At 39.7% G+C, this 19,488-nt stretch overlaps 1 protein-coding gene across 2 annotated transcripts in view; it reads left to right on the forward strand.

The window, feature by feature from the left end:
* The window catches only part of LOC122806691 (ephrin-B2-like), a 988,190-nt gene that overhangs the window by 498,386 nt on the left and 470,316 nt on the right, over nucleotides 1-19,488 (forward strand). For both annotated transcript variants that reach the window (XM_044077322.1, XM_044077323.1), the window contains exon 2: nucleotides 310-605. In XM_044077322.1, the coding sequence (XP_043933257.1) occupies nucleotides 310-605 (296 nt within the window). The remainder of the gene's footprint in view (nucleotides 1-309; nucleotides 606-19,488) is intronic.

Genomic DNA, 19,488 nt, shown 5'->3' on the forward strand with positions numbered 1-19,488 from the left:
CTTACTTGGCTGGCTGATGGCCAAACAACTTTGCAGAGGCAAAACTCCATCATTTTTAAGAACATGTCTTGAAATGACTTGATAGTTTTTTGTAAGCAGGACTGAGGAGTATTTCAGATTAGTTAATATCAAGAGAGGCAAACAGATTATTTAGGTAATATCTTAGTTGTGTGGTCTAAGTAGTGCTTTATGATGTCATATTTATATTTCACTGTTTCTTTTCTAGGAAGCAATAACTTAAAATCCCCTTCTTAGTGGATTTATTCTTTGTTTGACCAACTAATTAACCTTTGTTTTCACTTTTTCTAGGTTTGAGCAGGAAAGTGGTTACATCTTATATCCACAGATTGGAGATCGCTTGGATCTTATTTGTCCTCCATCAAATCCCCCAGGTCCCCACTCCACAGACGATTATGAGTATTATAAACTTTTCCTGGTAGAGACGCGAGAGGAAGCAGAAAACTGTGAGATAATAAGGACGCCCAGCCTGCTGTTAACATGTGACATCCCAGACCGCAGCATTCGCTTCACCATCAAGTTCCAAGAGTACAGCCCAAATCTCTGGGGCCACGAATTTAAAACAAATCTTGACTACTACATCATAAGTAAGTGAGCTTCTGCATCCTTTTCTTAATATATATTTTTTTGCTTGTTTGCATGAGTTCATGTGCATGTGCGTGTGCTTAAGTGCACCCACATGTAGTAAGTTTACACATCTAAATTTCCATCTCATTTCTTTTCTGTTAAGTGATTTGTTACTCAGGTGTTGTATATCGTATATGTAAGAACTCAAGTGGAGAATTGTGTGTAATGCTGCAGCCCCAGCTGCCACATAGTTTACATTTTCTTTTCTGTAATCAGATTACCTCACACTCAGCCTAGAAATATACATTTAAATAACAATGACACTTACAGTTAAAAAAATGCCCTCTGTGTTGGCATAGATATATATGTGTGTGTGTGTGTGTGTGTGTGTGTGTGTGTGTGTGTGTGTGTGTGTGTGTGTGTATATATATATATATATATATATATAAATAATATGTGTGTATAATATGTAAAGTGTCAGTTTTTCAATTTGAACCTTATGTCTTCTAACATGAGGTGATAGTGACTGGACAGTTATTATGCCATTTTAGTTGTCATTGTGTATGTAAGTGGCCTCCTCTCTGTATCTTAAATGTTTAGCTCTGTTTTACAGGTTTCAGGTAAATGTCTACAGTTTGTTAACATTTTTGTGCATAATGCAATATGAACATTGCTAAACACCTAGAGTGCAGAAAAGTGTCTGCATTGTATTGATGTATATTTAAATGTTGTAATGTGTTGATGGTAATGGTGGTAGAACAAAGCTGTATCCACATAGCATCATATGAGAAGTGATATCCAGGTTTGAGCGCAGTCTGTTTTTTTTTTTTTTTATTGGCTTAGACTAGGCCTTAATATTTGTATGTGTAGCCTGGTATTTTAGTCCTTAGTTTAAGTTTAGAACAGTTGGTCATTCTTTTGTCGAACAGGACCTAAAAGCTGGCAGAACCTTCTGAGCTTCCTACCATTTCTACAATTTTCAGTTCATCAGTGCTCAAAGGTATTTAATGCCTTAAGTGTAGCAGGTGCTTATTTCCTAATTGTTCTAGATCGTAACCCTGTCATTGTTCCCTTAGTATTTTTAGGGCAGGGTACTACAGCTTGTGTTTGCTGAACAGCATGTAAGATTTAAAGTTAGGTACTCAAAGACAGGGATGCCAGTTAAGTTAGTGAAACCTCCGTACGGATCACCTTTAAGAAATCTGTACCTGAGTGAAAATGAATGACTTGGAGGTAGCTGTGGTAGTGTAGAGGGATAAAGCTTTGACTACAACCTAGCTGACCCTGGATCGATAACTGCTTGAGAAAATGATGGAGTAACAGGGAGGGCACTTGCTGGTGACTCTTCCTAAGGGTAGGCATGGTCCAAAGAAGGGAGTTGCCCTCGAACAGACCAGTGAGCATAGGAGCGGGTAAGAGCAAATGGATAAGGCACATAATTGAAAAAAAACGGACAGAAGCACAGACAGCTGATTCTTCAGGATGCCCTTAAGATCCACAACTGGCCCCAGCAACACCAGAGTAAGCTGGGGGAGGGTGGCTGGTAGAAGTGGCATGGATGTCGAGGTACTGAGGACCAGGTCAGGAATAATGAAGTCCAAGGGTCCAAAAAAATATACTGATTCGGGATAACTACACCACTCAAATTTTTAAAAGTACAGTACCATATTAGTATGACCACTGGATAATGACAAAGTCAGCTTTATTAATAAAATAATTTTCCACGACGAACAACACTTCAAGGAATCCAAACACTATCCCAACGACTGTAACCACAAAATAATTTCAAGAAGAAAAACTGTGACAGGATCCTATCTTTAAGTATAACCACTTGTTTATTAACTAGTAAAAACAACAGGTTGTTGAGCGCTTTCACCTACAAAACGTAGGTTTCATCAGAACAACCAGTAATCAATTAAATACACTTGTATACCTTAATTTTCCACCCTTTGTATCAATTAATCACTTGGACATTCCCATAAACATAGAAACAACCATGAATATTAAAAGGAACTAATCCTATTATAAAAATTCCTTCTTATTAAATACATGAATACATAAAATAGCAATGTACTGTATTAGTATGCTGGCTTCCCCACAATTCAAGCATTTCCATTTTGTACCTAAAGGGAATATCCAGCTATTCTGTATTCAAAATTGATTACTATAAATTGTACATTTTATATATTTAAAATTTATAATTATACTCAGTGTCCAGTACATATTGAACATTTTAAGATTTTCTCCAAGGGAATGAAATTTATACCCTGGAAAAGATTCAGTGTAGTGGACATTCTTGTAGAATTCAAGTTTTATTTAAGGAAATTGAACTTGGGGGTATTTTTTCAGAATGATAGAGAAAGTGAAATAAGACATGGAAGTTTAAAGAAGAAAAGTAATTTTACACCGCCCATGCACAACACATTGACTGCATTTGAGAAGGTAGTGACTAAACAGATTTATGGATTACACAATAGGATTAATAATTACAAAATAAAAAGCAACTGGAGTCACGATGAGGATAGCATCTTGGGTAACCTATGTGATGCCAAACGAAGTTTTTTGTCTATCCTTCTAGCATGTCGAGGGATCAGTTGCTAGTGTCCTCTCCTGCTCAGCTGGTGAACCTGGGAATATTGAGGCAATGTTACAATTGCCTCATGTACACAGACAACCCTCTCCTCCTCCCACAAAACACAAATACATGCGAGAGATGCAACTATACGGCCAAACTGGAGGCTGAGCTCTCTCAACATAGGACTGGCAAGACCAGTCAGGAGGAGAAGGTTACCACACACACTATAGACCCAGTCTCACATAGTACCATTACAACCTCAAATCATACACATAATCACACAAAGACATACTCGGAGGCTCTGATCAAAATCTACCAAAACAGCAGAGGCCACCAAAGCAGACACCCAAACAACCACCACCTCAGAACACAACATCTGCAACACATAGACCTCACAGTCAGAGTGTCAAACAGTCACAGCCCTTAAGGCCAAACACAATGCCAGACACACTAGTCATTGGTGACTCCATAGTCAGACACACTGATGTCCCACTCACCAGACTGAGTAAGGAGAAGGTCACAGTAAGCTGCCTGTCAGGCGCTAGAATCCGCCACATAACGCAAGCACTCAGGTCTCTCAACAGCCGGTACAAATATGACTCAGTCATTGTCCACGCTGGTGTAAACGACCTGAGACGTACCTCCTTGGACTACATGAAAAGAGACATTGAGGAGCTCTCTGATTATGTAGCCCAGGCAGGTATGACCCTGACCTTGAGCAGTATCCTACCTTCACCAAGAATGATGCCACAATACAGAGATAAGATGATCAGCTTTAACAATTGGCTTAAACACTGGTGTCATTCAAAGGGGATCAGTATCTGTCTGCCTGGGATGACATGCTGGACAAGCCACGCTGCTCGCAAGGGACGGCTTGCACCTGTCACCCTGGGATTCCGGATATTGGCAAAGGCTCTTGCCACCCCATAGTGCCTTTTTAGGCAAGGCTCAAATTCTAAACCTACCACCCTAGAACACAAAGGAAAAAAAACTAAGGGTAATGCTGCTCAATGCCAGAAGTCTAAATCTCAAAATGCACGCACTCGAGGCCCTTCTCAGTATGGAGAACATCGATGTCTGTGCTGTGACAGAAACCTGGTTCAAGGCTCCTGAGAGCACCCCAGCGCTATCAGGTTTTACCTCATATCATGCGTTCCGGCCCCAAAATCCGGACAATACCAAGAAAGGAGGGGGGATATCCATATTCATCAAGGACACCCACACCTCAAGACTGGTGGCAACGCATGATGCATCGGAGACCATCCAGGTGCAATTAACCATAGGCAAGACTGCTCTGCAAATTGTAGCATGTTACAGGCCACCCTCACAAACTCAGGAACCTCACATGGCCTTCCTGAAAACACTAGAGGGATAAATGTATCACCAAACACCATCATACTAGGTGACTTCAATTACCCTAATATAGACTGGGAACACTACTCAAGCCCAAACACCCTAGCCCAAAAGTTCCTGGAATTCATAAACTCAAATGCCATGGAACAACTAGTCACCATCCCCACAAGAGGAGATAACATACTTGATCTCATCATCACGAACATGGGAGCACAATGTTCAACACGAAGTATACCCCTCACTCGTGAGATCAGATCACAAACTAATCTCCCTGGAGCTCCTCATCCCCCCCCCACCTGAAATAAGAAAGACCACAGTAAAGAACTTCTCAAAAGCCGACTTCACACTTCTAAAGACTAGTGTGGTCTCCTTTAAGGCCTCCGAGCCGGCGGAAAACAATACTCAAGCCGCTGAATCACTTACAAATGCCTTCTACCAGCACCTGCATGGATAAGGCAATCCCAAGCAAAACAAAGACTCTTTGTACCAAAGGCAAGCGTCCAGTCTGGTGGACCCCAGCCATAAACAAACTCTACAACAAAAGGAGGAAGCTACTACAAGATAGAGCAAAATCCTTAAAAGGTAAGACACCCTTGATCACTATAAGTAAAAAACTAAGAGCTCTCATAAAATCATCCAAAGCAAATTTCGAGAGAAAAATAGCTAAAGACTCAAAAGACAATCATAAGGCCTTCTTTAGCTAAATATGGTTGAACAGGTTGATCTACTACGGCAATAGCACCAACTCATATAACTGGGGATTTAATTTCAAACTATTGGAGCTTATATGCAATGAAACATACTCGTACAATAATTAATTCTTGCAGGGAGAGTTTTTAAGACAATGTGGTTTTTAAGAAAATGTGTTTTTTTTTTAAAATAGTGTTTGTGTTTTTCTATTTTGTATTTATTTGTTATATATATTTTTATATTTTTTCTCATGGTGTCAAATGAATCAGATGTGCTAATACCAGCCAATCAATTAAGGAAAATGCTTTATATGCTATATAACACACACAAAAATATACTAATATGTGGTTACGTTTTTATTTTTCAAAAATGTTATAATAACATAGAAGTATTAAGGAAGGATGCATATTTGAGCATTTTCACCAATTTAATTATTAATCAGTTAACGTGGTTCACATATAAAAAGGGTTGAATGCATTTGATGTTGTCTTCTGAGGAAGTTGCGTTTTTACTGGGCGACGAAAAGTGTACTAAATTATAACACTTCAAGTCTTTTCAACAATAAACAGAATTGTTTCGTGAATTGCTTCATGATTTATAATACGAAGGAGAGTTTATTCCAGCTGCAGCACTCTAATACCTGTGACAACGTGTGGAGTATTGGAACTGTTATCGTAACGTTGCCACTTTGGGTTTTCTGGTTCCTTTCGTTGGTTTGGTTTGCCTTCTTTAGCTATGTTAGAAACCTAGGGGGAAACTCCCAGATATGCTCAGAACTAGTTCAAAATGATGTGAAGATTACTGATCCTACAGACATTGCCAACATACTGGCTGACAGGTTCAGTGCAAACTTCTCCCCTCCCCAAAAGGAGAGATATCTATACCAAACGAGTGCAGCCCCCCAAACATCTCCAGCGCCCAAGTGAGAACTGCTCTCTCCAAAGCAAAAAACACAGCATCCATGGGACCTGATGGTGTCCCCGGCTGTGTGCTCCACGAACTCAATGAGGAATTAAACCCACAGCTAGGACAGCTGTTTAATCAAAGTCTTACCTCTGGATACGCACTCCAGGAGTGGCGCACTGCAACTGTGGTCCCACTTCACAAAGGCGGTGCCTCCACAGACCCTGGAAATTACCGGCCCATTAGCTTGACAAGCCTTATCTGCAAAGCCATGGAGAGGATCATAATGGACCTCATAAATAAAGACATAGGAATTTGCAGACTTTGGATCCAACCCAGTTTGGCTTTGTCAAAGGCAGATCATGCCTTTTAAACTTGGTTGACTTTTTCAAAACAGTCACCAAAGCCATTGATGAGGGAAAGGCAGTCCATACAGCCTACCTCGATCTGGCTAAGGCCTTCGATACAATACCCCACTCGGGTATCATTGAAAAACTCATCAGCTGAAATGTTAACCCATACATCACAAGATGGGTTGCAAACTGGCTGAGTGACAGAACCCACAGGGTCAGAGTTGCTGGCGCCATGTCAGACTCAAAGCCTGTCACAAGTGGTGTCCCACAGGGCTCAGTCCTGGGCCCACTCTTGTTTGGCATCTACTTTTCCAAGTACAAGCAAACACAGGAGGGTTATGGCTGACAAAGTTTGCAGATGACTGCAAACTGGGCCATAGTAGAAAACACATCTGACACAGATATCCTTCAGAAGGGTCTCACAGAAGCGGATAACTGGTGCCAGAGCCACGGCCTAAAGTTAAATGCCAAAAATGCATAGTCATACCCTTCGGGAAAAACAAGGTTTCCCTAGCTACCAAATAGGTGGCAATCCACTGAGCACAGAAGAAGTTATCAGGGACCTGGGGACCCAGGTTGATAGTAGTCTGTCATTCGACACCCATGTAGCTAAAGTAGTTAGGAAGACCTTCTACATTGCCCACCTTATCATGAAGGGATTCTCATCTAGATCAAGGGAGGTCATAGTCTCCCTTTACTCATCACTCATCAGACCAATGATTGAGTACAATGCCCCATTCGAATGTATCTGACCCGACACTTGCAGCAGCTGGAGAGGCCACAAAGTTCCTCACCAAAAGGATAAAGGGTCTCAAAATCTGTCCTATGCTGCCCGACTGAAAGAACTCCAGCTCTATTCAGTCGCTTCAGCTTGCTCAGAGGTGACCTTTGCCTAACATACAAGGCCATGTCAAACCCAGATTTGATGAATATGCTTCACCTCAAAAATCTAGATCCATCAGAGCCACAAGGGCGGAGACTTAAGCCTCGACACGGCTATTAATAGGACGTGCTGGAGGGATAGATTCATCACCCAAAGACTCCCTATGCTGTGGAACAAAATCCCGGTACATGTGAGGCAGAGCACCTCGCTGGCCTTGTTCAAGAGAAATCTTGACCAATGGATGGGAGATCGCAGATATACCCCAGGGATTACCTCAGTGTCACTGCTCGACAGAGGCACAGCAAAATAATGGGTATAGTTCCCCATACTAAAGGGGTGGCGTAAGCCACAAAACGATGGGCTAGGCTTGTAAATGCCCTCGGGCAGATAGCCTAGTATGAACCTATGAACCTATTAGAATTATGACACCTGACAAGGGTGGAGGAGTGGTATGGTTTGACAATGAAGAATACATTCAGAAAATGTTTGAAATACTGAATGTATCAGAACAATACAAGGTATCTTCTCTGAATCAAATTAGTATTGCACAAAGGAGAATAGATTTGTTCCTAGAAGAGTTTTTATTAAATGAACGTATTGAAGTGGAACTGTATAGATTTTTGAAAGTGGAATATCCAGTGTTGGCAACCATTGTAGGTATTCCAAAAATACATAAAAATGTATCCAATCCCCCATTCCGACCCATAATATCTGGCAGTAGGTAAGGTTATAGATCAGTGGCTGAAACACATATATGTAAAAGTACCACACCGTATTAAAGATTCTTGGGACTTTTTGGGTAGATTTAAACAAGAGATATGGGATACTAACATGATGTTTGTGACCATTGATATAAAGATCTATTCTCCTGTACACCTCGTAGTGAGGGTGTTACTAGATTTACAAATAGTGTTAGGAAATATTCTCAATATGAATGGGACAGAATTGAACTTATAGAAGAATTTATAAATATAGTCCTGGACAACAACTACATATATTTCGAAGGAGAATATTACAAACAAATTTCAGGAGTAGCTATGGGGGCAGCATATGCCCCCATTTATGCCAATCTTGTTTTATTAGATTGGGAAAATGAATATATTATTAGTAGCCCCTGGATGGAATATATAGGTTGTTATGTTAGATTCCTGGACGATTTGTTCATTCTATGGAAAGGGACAGAAGTATTGTTGAAACAATTTACAGAATATATTAACGGATGCAGTCCATTCTTGAAATTTACACATAATTTCAGCAGGACTGGCATCAATTATTTGGATACTTACATCTTTAATGATGGAAGTAGGTTTCAATCAAAAATCTACAGGAAAGATAGGTTCTGTAATTCCTACTTGGAATATTCTAGCAACCACCCTTATACACAGAAAAAAAGTATTTTGAAGGGGTAATGTATAAGGACGGCTAGAATGATATCCCGCATGGAGGACATGATCAATGAAATTAAATTTATTGGTGACTTATATCTAGGAAGAGGATACCATGGACACTTAGTAAAAGATATCACGGAATATGTTTAGAGTGAATGGGGGAAGAAATATGTACCTCTTTTGGGCACTGGTATTATTATGCCCAATAACAACAACAAAAGTAGAACAAATGATGGTTTCCAAAGGGCTTATATATTAGAATATAGTCAATATGCTGGAGAAGTAAGAAATATAATAGACAATAATTGGAATATTCTAACAAGTGATGAAACGTTGTGTGGTAAAATAGGGGAGAAACCATCATTTGTTTATAAAACTGGGAGAAACATTAAAAGAATGATAGAAACTAGAAGTACCAATAAATGTGGAAGGAACAATATTAGTAAGGTAGGTACTAAAAAATGTGGACACTGTAATCAGTGGTCATATATAGTGGAGGAAGAGCAGATATTGTTGGATAATAATTTGGGAAGTAGAATAACCTTTAGTAAGGGAAATTGTCAAACACAACATGTAGTATATTTAGGGAAATGTACTACATGTTCAAGTTTCTATGTTGGAAAGACAGACAGAAGATTGCGGAATAGAATTTATGACCATTTATACTGTATAAAAAAGAAAGATAGGAACAATGCATTATATAGGCACCAAGAAGGAAGTGCTGGATGTGACTCATTTAGGTTTGCAATATTGGAGGTGATCAAGAGTAACCCAAGGGGAGGGGATGTCAAGGCAATACTGGGGGAAAGAGAAATCAAATGGCAGATCAGATTGAATGCTGGTAGTGCCCCTGGTATCAATGAATACATTCCTACCAAACCTCTTATTAGGATTTAGTCACAGTTCACAAAGCAGTCTGTGTTATTTTTAAGACAATTTTTAAAACAATTTTTTAAAATAATTTTAAGACAATTATTAAATGAGTTTTGTTTAGTATTTAGATTATACTGTTGGAACTATTTATATGTATATATAAAATGTACAATTTATAGTAATCAATTTTGTATAGAGAATAGCTGGATATTCCCTTTAGGTACAAAATGGAAATGCTTGAATTGTGGGGAAGCCAGCATAATAATACAGTACATTGCTATTTTATGTATTCATGTATTTAATAAAAAGGAATTTTTATAATAGGATTAGTTCATTTTAATATTCATGGTTGTTTCTATGTTTATGGGAATGTCCAAGTAATTAATTGATACAAAGGGCGGGAAATTAAGGTATATAAGTGTGTTTAATTGATTACTGGTTGTTCTGATGAAACCTACGTTTTGTAGGTGAAAGCGCTCAACAACCTGTTGTTTTTACTAGTTAATAAACAAGTGGTTATACTTAAAGATTGGATCCTGTCACAATTTTTCTTCTTGGAATTATTTTGTGGTTACAGTCGTTGGGAAAATAATTTTCCAGTGATTCTACTTTAGTGATTTAGTTGATTGTCTTACTCATTTTTTTTTAACTTTCTATACTCTTTATAGACATTAAGTGCGGGTCTATATTAGAACACCAGACATTCAAAATGTCGAGTGTTCTAATATCGAACCCTACCAATCGAAAATACCAAACATCGAACGTTCAGAACAGCAAATTTTTTCTTAGGGAAAAACTTTGTTGTTCCAAAACACATACACACAACACAAGCACACCAAACAAACAGCAATCCACACACACACACACACCTAAAATCTTACACCTAACCCTACACTAAACTATACACACACCACTAATTATCCTCTTACCTTAACCCAAACCCTAACCCTAAGGTCCGTCACTATCGCACACTCACCTCACCCGCACCTTAACCCTAACTCACCTAACCCACCCTAACCCTCATGTCCACACAATCGCACACATATGTAACCCGCACTCAATCGCACACTTACCTGAACCCGACCTGTAACTTTCCAACAGAGCACTGAAAATACCGAAGCAACAGAAATGGACAACCAAATTCTTTCCTTAGGAAAGAATTTGGTTTTCTGCTTCTTCGATATTTTCACCGTCAGCTGAAAATGGGTCGATATTAGAACACTCGACATTTTAAATGTTCGGTGTTCTAATATAGACTCTTAAGTGCTTACTTTAATTAGACCAAAAGCCAGCATTACACTCAAGGCAAGTTTCACAAAAAATATTCATAGGAAGTTAACAGTTATCAGTTTGTAGTACCTTACAGAATTACATGCATTGCCGCAAATTATTTCTTCACAGTTCTTGAGATGTTTAAGTTAGACTTTGTTTTTGTTTGTGAGATTGTGCTATTTGTTCTTCTCATCTACAGTTTTCAGAATTTCATTTTCCAGAAAGGACCATTGCACGTTTGTATTTATTTATATTAAAAATATTGCTTTGATTGAACCCGTAGGAGATTTAAGTACACATAACCAGTCACTAGCTCATTTTGTGATCTAATTATGATCTCTTTGTTTAATGAACACTCATTACAAGTGTTAAGAATTAGTGGTTCCAGGACTGAGTCATTAAGGAAACTTAGTAGTGATTTCTGATTTCTTGGAAATCTCCCAGAATTAATAACATAGGGTGTTCTTTACACAAAATTTGTGTACATGGTGAATTAATATATTGTCTTATAGAATGCCAGGATTGTACTAGCCCTCAGATTCATAGTCTGACTTTCTGAATGCAAACTGCACTGTTTTCATTCAACAGTCATGCACAAAATGCACAGCTGACGATCAAATTAAAATAAGATTTGCCTGATTATGAATCTTTAAGCTGAGCAGTTTGGACACATGCTCAGATGAATATCTTAACATTCTGCATGTGTAAGTAGCACAGGTAGATACAAGACAGCACAAAGGCACATCCTCACACACACATCTAGATGCACACTGACAGATTTATACAGACACTCACATAGTTACGTGCATGCATATGTAATGACACACACACACACACACACACACACACACACACACACACACACACACACACACACACACACTCTGCATTGCACCTTCTATCTGGATTAGCACTCTGAAATGGACAGAGTCACTGCTCTTCATGGTCTCTCAGATTTTCTCATCGAAAGGCATAGCTGCATATGGTTAAATTAATACATCCACTTATACATATTATCTGCTAGAGTGATGTTGCACAGTACTAGCATCTCTGACTGCAGATGAATGCTTGCAGAGCACTACATGAGATGTGCTGTGCCCTTATTTAAATGCACACACCTGGACTGCTATATTTACACGCAGCTCTGAAAACCCTTGATGCTGAGCGTTGCAAGGTTGCTGTACTCTGCAGCAAGGATTTCTTTAAAATGGTACCCTGTAGCATGTTATGCAAAACCACTTCTGCAGCTTTGTGTATTACATGAGCTGTCAGTGTCAGCCCAGTTCTTGGTATACCCTGCACAATGTTAACCTTTGATCCAGGGTTGCTGATAATTAGTTTGTAGAAAGCAACAAAGATGATTTTTTTTTATTATTTTTTAACAACTTTATTGATATATCACTTAAGACATAGGCAAACATAGATTTACATAAGAGAAAAAAACTATATTAACACGTTCATAGTTACTAACATTATTCATCATGCATATTATTTCATACATCTGTCAACATTGCATAAATTGCTCATTTCCACCCTTCCCTTAAATCTCATGCCTCTTCTAAAACATTATTCCGTGTTCTCACAATTTCCATTTTTTATGTAATTTGATGTAATTAAAGATCCCTCTTCCATTTCTTTAATCTCTGTTACAATATTCACTACTTCAAATACAGTTGGTTTAGACTTTGATTTACATTTTTAGTAATTTGCTTTTTTAGTAGCCAACAAACTTATTTAAACTTACCAAAGACTTACTATGTCTAGGCAATTCCGATTCTGTATCATAATAGCTCAGAAAAATAATTTCCTTAGTTGCACCAGTTTGCTCACCCGTTATCTCTGACAGAGTAGCCTGCAGGGAATCTTTAAAATCTGCCAACTCATTACACTCCCAGAAAATATGTTCCCAATTACCTCTTTCTTCCCCATCACACCTCCAACATTTGCAGTCTACATGAGGACAAATTCTTTGTCGAGTCTGCTTGGGGTATAAAAATACCTATGCAAAAACTTCCAAGCAGAAATCCTAAATCTTCTAGACTTTATTGCATATTTGGGAGATACATATGTCCTCTCATTGTTTCCTTGTGAACTGCTTATCCAATCTCTCTTCCCAATCTTTCCTAACCTCCTTTGATTGATTCCTATAGTATCATGCAGTATTTTATGTACCCTACTAATTATTCCTTTTCTAACAGGAGCTTCTGTACTACAGTTTACTAAAAACTCTACCAGAGCAGATTGTTCAGTTAGGATTCCTCTATCCCTTGCCATTTGCCTGTACTGTGATATCAATCCCCGATAGAGAAGGCTGTCTGTAGCTTCCAGTCCAAATGTATTCTTGGCTTCTTCCCATTCTGTTACCTTTCCGTGTCTTCTTATTTGCACCCAATACATTGGTTTCTTTGCCAGTTTTCTCCAGAAAATTCCAGCTCTCTCTTGCCTCTGCCCTGTAACCCTAATTGCAGTCATCCGTATGGGCAGAATCTCCTTTCTCCATTCTCATGTTGGCTTAGTTCTCTGAATACTTTCTGTTACTTTACGAGTGTAATATTTTCTCTTTTTTAATTTCCCCAAATCTTTTGGGTTTCTAATACCAAGCGGGGAATGGACCCCATTCCTAAGTCAAAGAACAATTAAAATTCATGAAATTAGTATTATTTCAATCATTGATGTCAGCCAAAAGTACTCTTCGCAGCACCCGCAGTGTGCCCAATAATGACTCCTTCTGCAGTTTGTACAGAGTTACATGAATTGGTAACATTTAAATACGATTGTAGATTTTTTTTTTATAAGACCCATTGCTGCTATTACTATTGGAACTGGCTGGGTATCCCTCTTCTACATTGCTCTTATTTCTGCCTGCAAATCCTGGTATTTTATGACATTGTGTCTCTCTGTACACAAGACATTGTAGTCACTGGGTGTAGTGATTTCAATGAACAATGCTAATTTTGTCTTCTTTTCATGGACCACTATAGCTGGTTTTCTCGCATCTGTCTTTTGAATTGTTGGTAATGGGTGATCCCATGTGATGTAGACCTATCATTTTCTGTGATGCTTTGTGGCTCATGTTTCCAGTGTTTTTCAGCCACTTGAATACCATAATATTTGCACAATCCCCAGTGCAACAATCTTGCCACATTATTGTGCGTTTCACTATACAATCCTTCTGCCATTAGTATGTCACAACCAGCAACAAGGTGTGTGACTGTTTCCAATTTTGTTTTACAAAACCTGCATTTCTGTTTCTCTCACATGTTCAACGGACTTTGTAAAGCAACGTGTATGTAGCCTACAGTCTTAGGGCGGCAATGTTAACCTTTCATCTTTTGGTTTGAATTCGCCTCTCCTTAACAATTCCTGCATTCGATCCTGATCAACATGAGGTTCTTCCAGAAGTTTTCTATACTTAACAACTATATTTATACATTTTCCACATTTCCTGCCTTCTTATCTGTCCTTCACCTTACATTCTTTCTTTTGTTTTTTAGCACATTAAGTTTCTGCCTGATTTTTTTATCCACTTTTGCTTTGATATCCATTCCTGCTTGACACCGATACACTTCTGCTACACTAAGCATAGAAGTCATCTTATATTTATTCTCCTCATGTTTCAAACTTTTCACTATGTTTGGGTCTTGTGAGTTCAGCAGATATGTGTGCAGTCCCACGATTGCAGATCTATACATGTAATCAGTTTCAAGGAGGCCCATCCTGCCTTTAGAATGGGAAATATATAATCTTGGTGTACAGTGATTTTTATAAATCATTTGGTGAGCATGAAGCATCCGTCTTGTTTTCCTGTCTAATCTATCCAACATGTTGTGGGGCCAGTCAATCACTCCAAAATTGTAAGTTAGAACAGGAAGAGCAAATTGGTTTATAGCTTTAATTTTATTCCTAGATGTCAATGCTGTTTTCAGGATTAATTTAAGTCTTCGAAAATATTCCTTGCTAAGTTTTATTCGCATTTGTTCATGTTTTATTGTTGATCCTTCATCAATTTCCAGATATTTATACACTCCATCTTGCTCAAGTTCTTTTATATCATATTCTTGTCCTAAACTGATGTTTTCCTGATGCTGCAGTTTTCCTGCTTTAAAGGTTGCATTTGCACATTTATCAAGACCAAGTGACATTCTTATATCATCTGAAAAAGTTTTGACTACTTGCAGTTGTGCTAGTTGTGCTTTCAATTCCTCGTTTGATGAGCTATGTGACGCCCCTGCACTGACCCAGTAATCACAGGTTCATAGGTAGGTACTAGGCTATCAGCCCTGGGGCCTATATAAACTAGCCAAAAATGTTCCCTGGCTTTTGCCACCCATGAAAGTTATTTTCCTGCACCTCTGTTTAGCAGAGCCACAGAAGTGATCCCCGGGGTGAATTTCCTATTTCCCATCCAATTGTTGAGATTTTTCTTAGAGGGCTAATGAGGAGCTTTGCTTGACATGAATGGGTAGTCTGTTCCAGAGCATGGGAAGTCTCTGGGACAGGAATCTATCCCTCCAGCATGTTCTGTTTATTGTGATGGCAATGCTTAGGTCCCTGGAGCATGTGGCTCGGATGGATTGGGGTTTCTTTAAATGTAGCATGTCCAACAGATCTGGGTTTGACATGGCTTTGTATGTCAGGCAGAGGTCGCCTCTGAGTAGGAGATAAGTGTGGAGTAGAGCTGGAGATTTTTGAGATGGCCTGCGTATGGCATCTGTTTGAGGCTGGTAATCTTCTTAGTGAGGTGTTTCCGTGGCCTTTCTAGTTGTAGATGTCTTGTGAGGTACATGCCAAATGGGGCGTTGTACTCTGTAGTGGGTCTGATGAGGGATGAGTAGAGAGGAACAATGACCTTTTTTTTCTGGAGGTGAAAGCCTTTGTGATCTTTTATCAAGAAGCATCAATCCTCACCACTGGCAACAGTGAGGGATGTACACAATGGGAGGATGACAAGTACAAACACTATAAAGTACAATTTCCCTTAAGAGCAAACAGAGAGATCACAGTCAGTCTGGGGGCTGGTTTCTCCCTCTTTCTCCAGATCCCCAATAAGACTCCACACTGGAACAGCTATAGGGTTAAGATCTCAGCTGATGGGTCAAGCCAAGACCTCCAGCACCTTCTCTGTCCAACCAGTGCTTTGTGTACCTACCCAAGTAGCTGACACACACACACACACACACACACACACACACACACACACACACACACACACACACACACACACACACACACACACACTTTGAGATTAGGTTTATATACAAAAGAACACACACACAGACACAGCTGGGGAAGGCTGGTACATGTTTACTAGCTATGCCCCCTTCTTCCCGGACTATAAGGTAGTTATCACTGCCACCAACCCCTACTTATCAGCTACTGTAAAGGCCCTTACAAAGGGTGACCATACTGTGTAATGTTACTATTATCCAAATGTTGTGTGACCAAGAGCAGTGCTGTTGGAGTGGCCTATACAGTGTCACCAAATACATATGCAAGTACTCTAAGAGCTTAAATATATGTAAATAAACCAGCCACAAAGATAGGTTTAAATATATTTAATAATAAATAAAAGAACAAGACAGTACTCCATCAACACAGTAACTACAGAGTTCATAATCAAAGAAAATATTTTAAAACAACATTGCAGGACAGTCTCAAATAAATACAGAAAACATCTAAACTAATCTTTACTATATTCCTATCTATCTCTAAGAGATATCACTGTATCCAAGATGTACTTAGCAAGGCAAATGCAGATGATGGCTGTTTCTAGGTCCAAAACAAGATACAAAATGCCTACTCTTTCTGTGAGAGACTTCTTAAATTAATAATCAACATTACTTCTGGGTTAGCTCAGATGACATTAGTCTTTGTCACCTGACGTCAGTTCCCAGGCTAAACAGATACTTAGAATTGAACACCACTGTGTCAAAAATACATATCTCTCAGAAGTGTGTAGCTGCTAGGAAGTCGTAGAGCAATAAAAACACTTTTACATTTGAAACCTGGTAATTAATTTTGTTTCAAGAGAATACGAAAACCTCTAGCTCTAGACATTGTGTCTGCTTCTGCACTGAAACACAATCATAAAACACATTGATTGCAACTTATTTTCTTGATGTTTTGCAAGTTAACGCTGTATGTTCCAGCTTCTACTATTAAAACATACATTTGCACAGGTGTATAGCTTATAAACATTTCTGTTCTTTTCCAGTAAGATACACTGTGGTTACATTCCTGAAGCTCATTACATAACAAACAGTTCTCTTACATTTGTAAGACAAGCATATGAATCATATTACTATTCACAAATGACATATGATTATTTACAAAATTCCAGATAGCTGGACTGGCAGTGTCACATTTCTATATAAATCATATTAATATTATCAAGTGACATATAATTATTTACAAAATTCCGGATAGCTGGACTGGCAGTATTTCCGTGGTGTCACATTTCACCCCTCCTCGAAAACTCAAGCTAGTTTTTCAAGGGGCCCTTGAGAAACATTACATGAGAGGGTTGAGCCTATCTGGGAATAACGTACCCCATGCCCTGTCTTGAGATTCCAGTTGCCTTGGCATTGCTGACCCCAGTACCATGCTGCCTGCAACCCTAGAGTCCACCATAGTAATTTGGGGTTTTCCTGGCTGGCTCCCTGTAGCCATAGATCCCCTGCGGACTCCTCTTGCTACCCACTGCAATAGTCTGGACAAGGGCCTCCCTATCATGGTAAGGTTTCATCATGTTAACATGGTACAGTTTGTGTCCCTGCCTCCTGCCTAGCAGTTTTACCATATAGTTAATTGGGTCTATATTATATTGTCGACAGCTGAAAATGTCGACTCTGACTTGTTCAACACCAAAATGTCTAACTACAAAATTAGCCATCGACCAAGTCACCGATTTCTTTCTGAAATCGGTTGGCCAAACACCAACGGCACACATAAACAAATATATTTAAGTGGGGTGCTGAGCTCCCCACACCCCCCTAACTAAATATTCTAACTCTGAGACCATACTACACTCAGGGAAAGGGCAGGTGTCAGAGAACGGCCAACCGATTTCTTTCCATTGGAAAGAAATCGGTGATTTGGCCGTTCACTAAGTTTGTAGTTCAACATTTTGGTGTCCAACAAGTCAGGGTTGACATTTTCAGCTTTCAACAATATAATATAAACCCAGTTAATTAACATCACTAACATTCCTTACCACCTTGTGGGGTCCCTCCCAGACTGCCTGCAGCTTGTTATGTTAGACAGGAATGAGAACCATTACCTGCTGCCCTACAGTATACTCTCTAGCTCGAGCATTCCTGTCATACCAGACCTTTTTCTGCTGATGGGCTTCTGCCAGGTTCTCCTGGGCCAAGCCCATGAGCTTCCTGAGCCTTGTCTTGAGGTTTAGAACATATGCCGCAACAGACTCCTTGTTGGATTCACACACACCCTACCACTCATCTTGAATCATATCTAGTGGTCCCCTCATCTCATGCCCATACAGCAAATCAAAGGGTGGAAAAAACAGTGGATTCCTGAGGAACCTCTTTGTAAGCAAACAGAAGGGGCAAATATTTGTCCCAGTCTCTCTTAAACTGGTCTGCAAATGCCCATAGCATCGTCTTGAGTGTAGAGTTTAACCTCTCAACAAAACCATTAGTCTGGGGATGGTAGGGTGTGGTCTTTAGGTGCTTCACCCCACAGTACTTCCACATACAAGCCAGCAGGTCTGACATGAAATTGGCACCTCTGTCAGTCAGTATTTATTTTGGGAAGTCTACCCTGCTGAAAATCTCTGACAAAGCATTTGCCACCTTTTCTGCCTCAGTGGAGGACAGAGCCACTGCTTCAGGGTATCTTGTAGCATAATCTACTGCCACTAAGCTATACTTTTTTCCTTGTGGAACTTGAGGTACTCAGAGGCCCCACAATATCCATAGCCACACTCTGAAATGACTCCTCAATCACAGGTAAAGGCATCAAAGGAGCTTTCACTTTGTCTCCTGCTTTGTCTACCTTTTGGCACTGTTCAGATGTTATGCAGTGCCCTGTTACATCTCTGGAAATCCCAGGCCAGTAGAAGTTTTGCATAATATGTCTCTTTGTACGTTTTATGCCCATATGATCTGCAAAGGGAATATCATGGGCTCTGGCTAGAAGTGGCACATGGTTGGTTCTGGGCACTACCAACTGCTGTATTCTCTCACCCTCTAGACCTCCCTCAAGGCTCCACTCTCTGTACAGTAACCCTTTCTCCCAGTATACAGATTCCCCCTTCTCTTGAGAATCAGGTGCCTCACCATCTACCTCCCTCAGGCTTTGTAATGTAGGGTCTGAGAGCTGAGCCTGTCTCAACTCTGTCTTTGTAACCCTTCCCAGCTCCCCTTTCACAGGAAGTCTGGTATCCTCTGACAGTGGTGCCTCACTGTCAGCCTTGGTACTACTACTCACTTCTGCCCTTGCAGTCACTCTGTCCAAGGGAACATCAGTACCCACAAGCAGTTGTGGCTCACCTTCAATCTCACTGCTACAGGGTAGCTCCCTCCCTGAAGTAACCACGTCACCAGTCCTGGCTGCAGGTGTGCGGTCTGTCTGGGTCTTCCCCAGGCTACC

This window comes from Protopterus annectens, chromosome 7.part0 (assembly GCF_019279795.1).
Source record: "Protopterus annectens isolate FY-2018-M chromosome 7.part0, PAN1.0, whole genome shotgun sequence".
Lineage (NCBI taxonomy): Eukaryota > Metazoa > Chordata > Ceratodontiformes > Protopteridae > Protopterus > Protopterus annectens.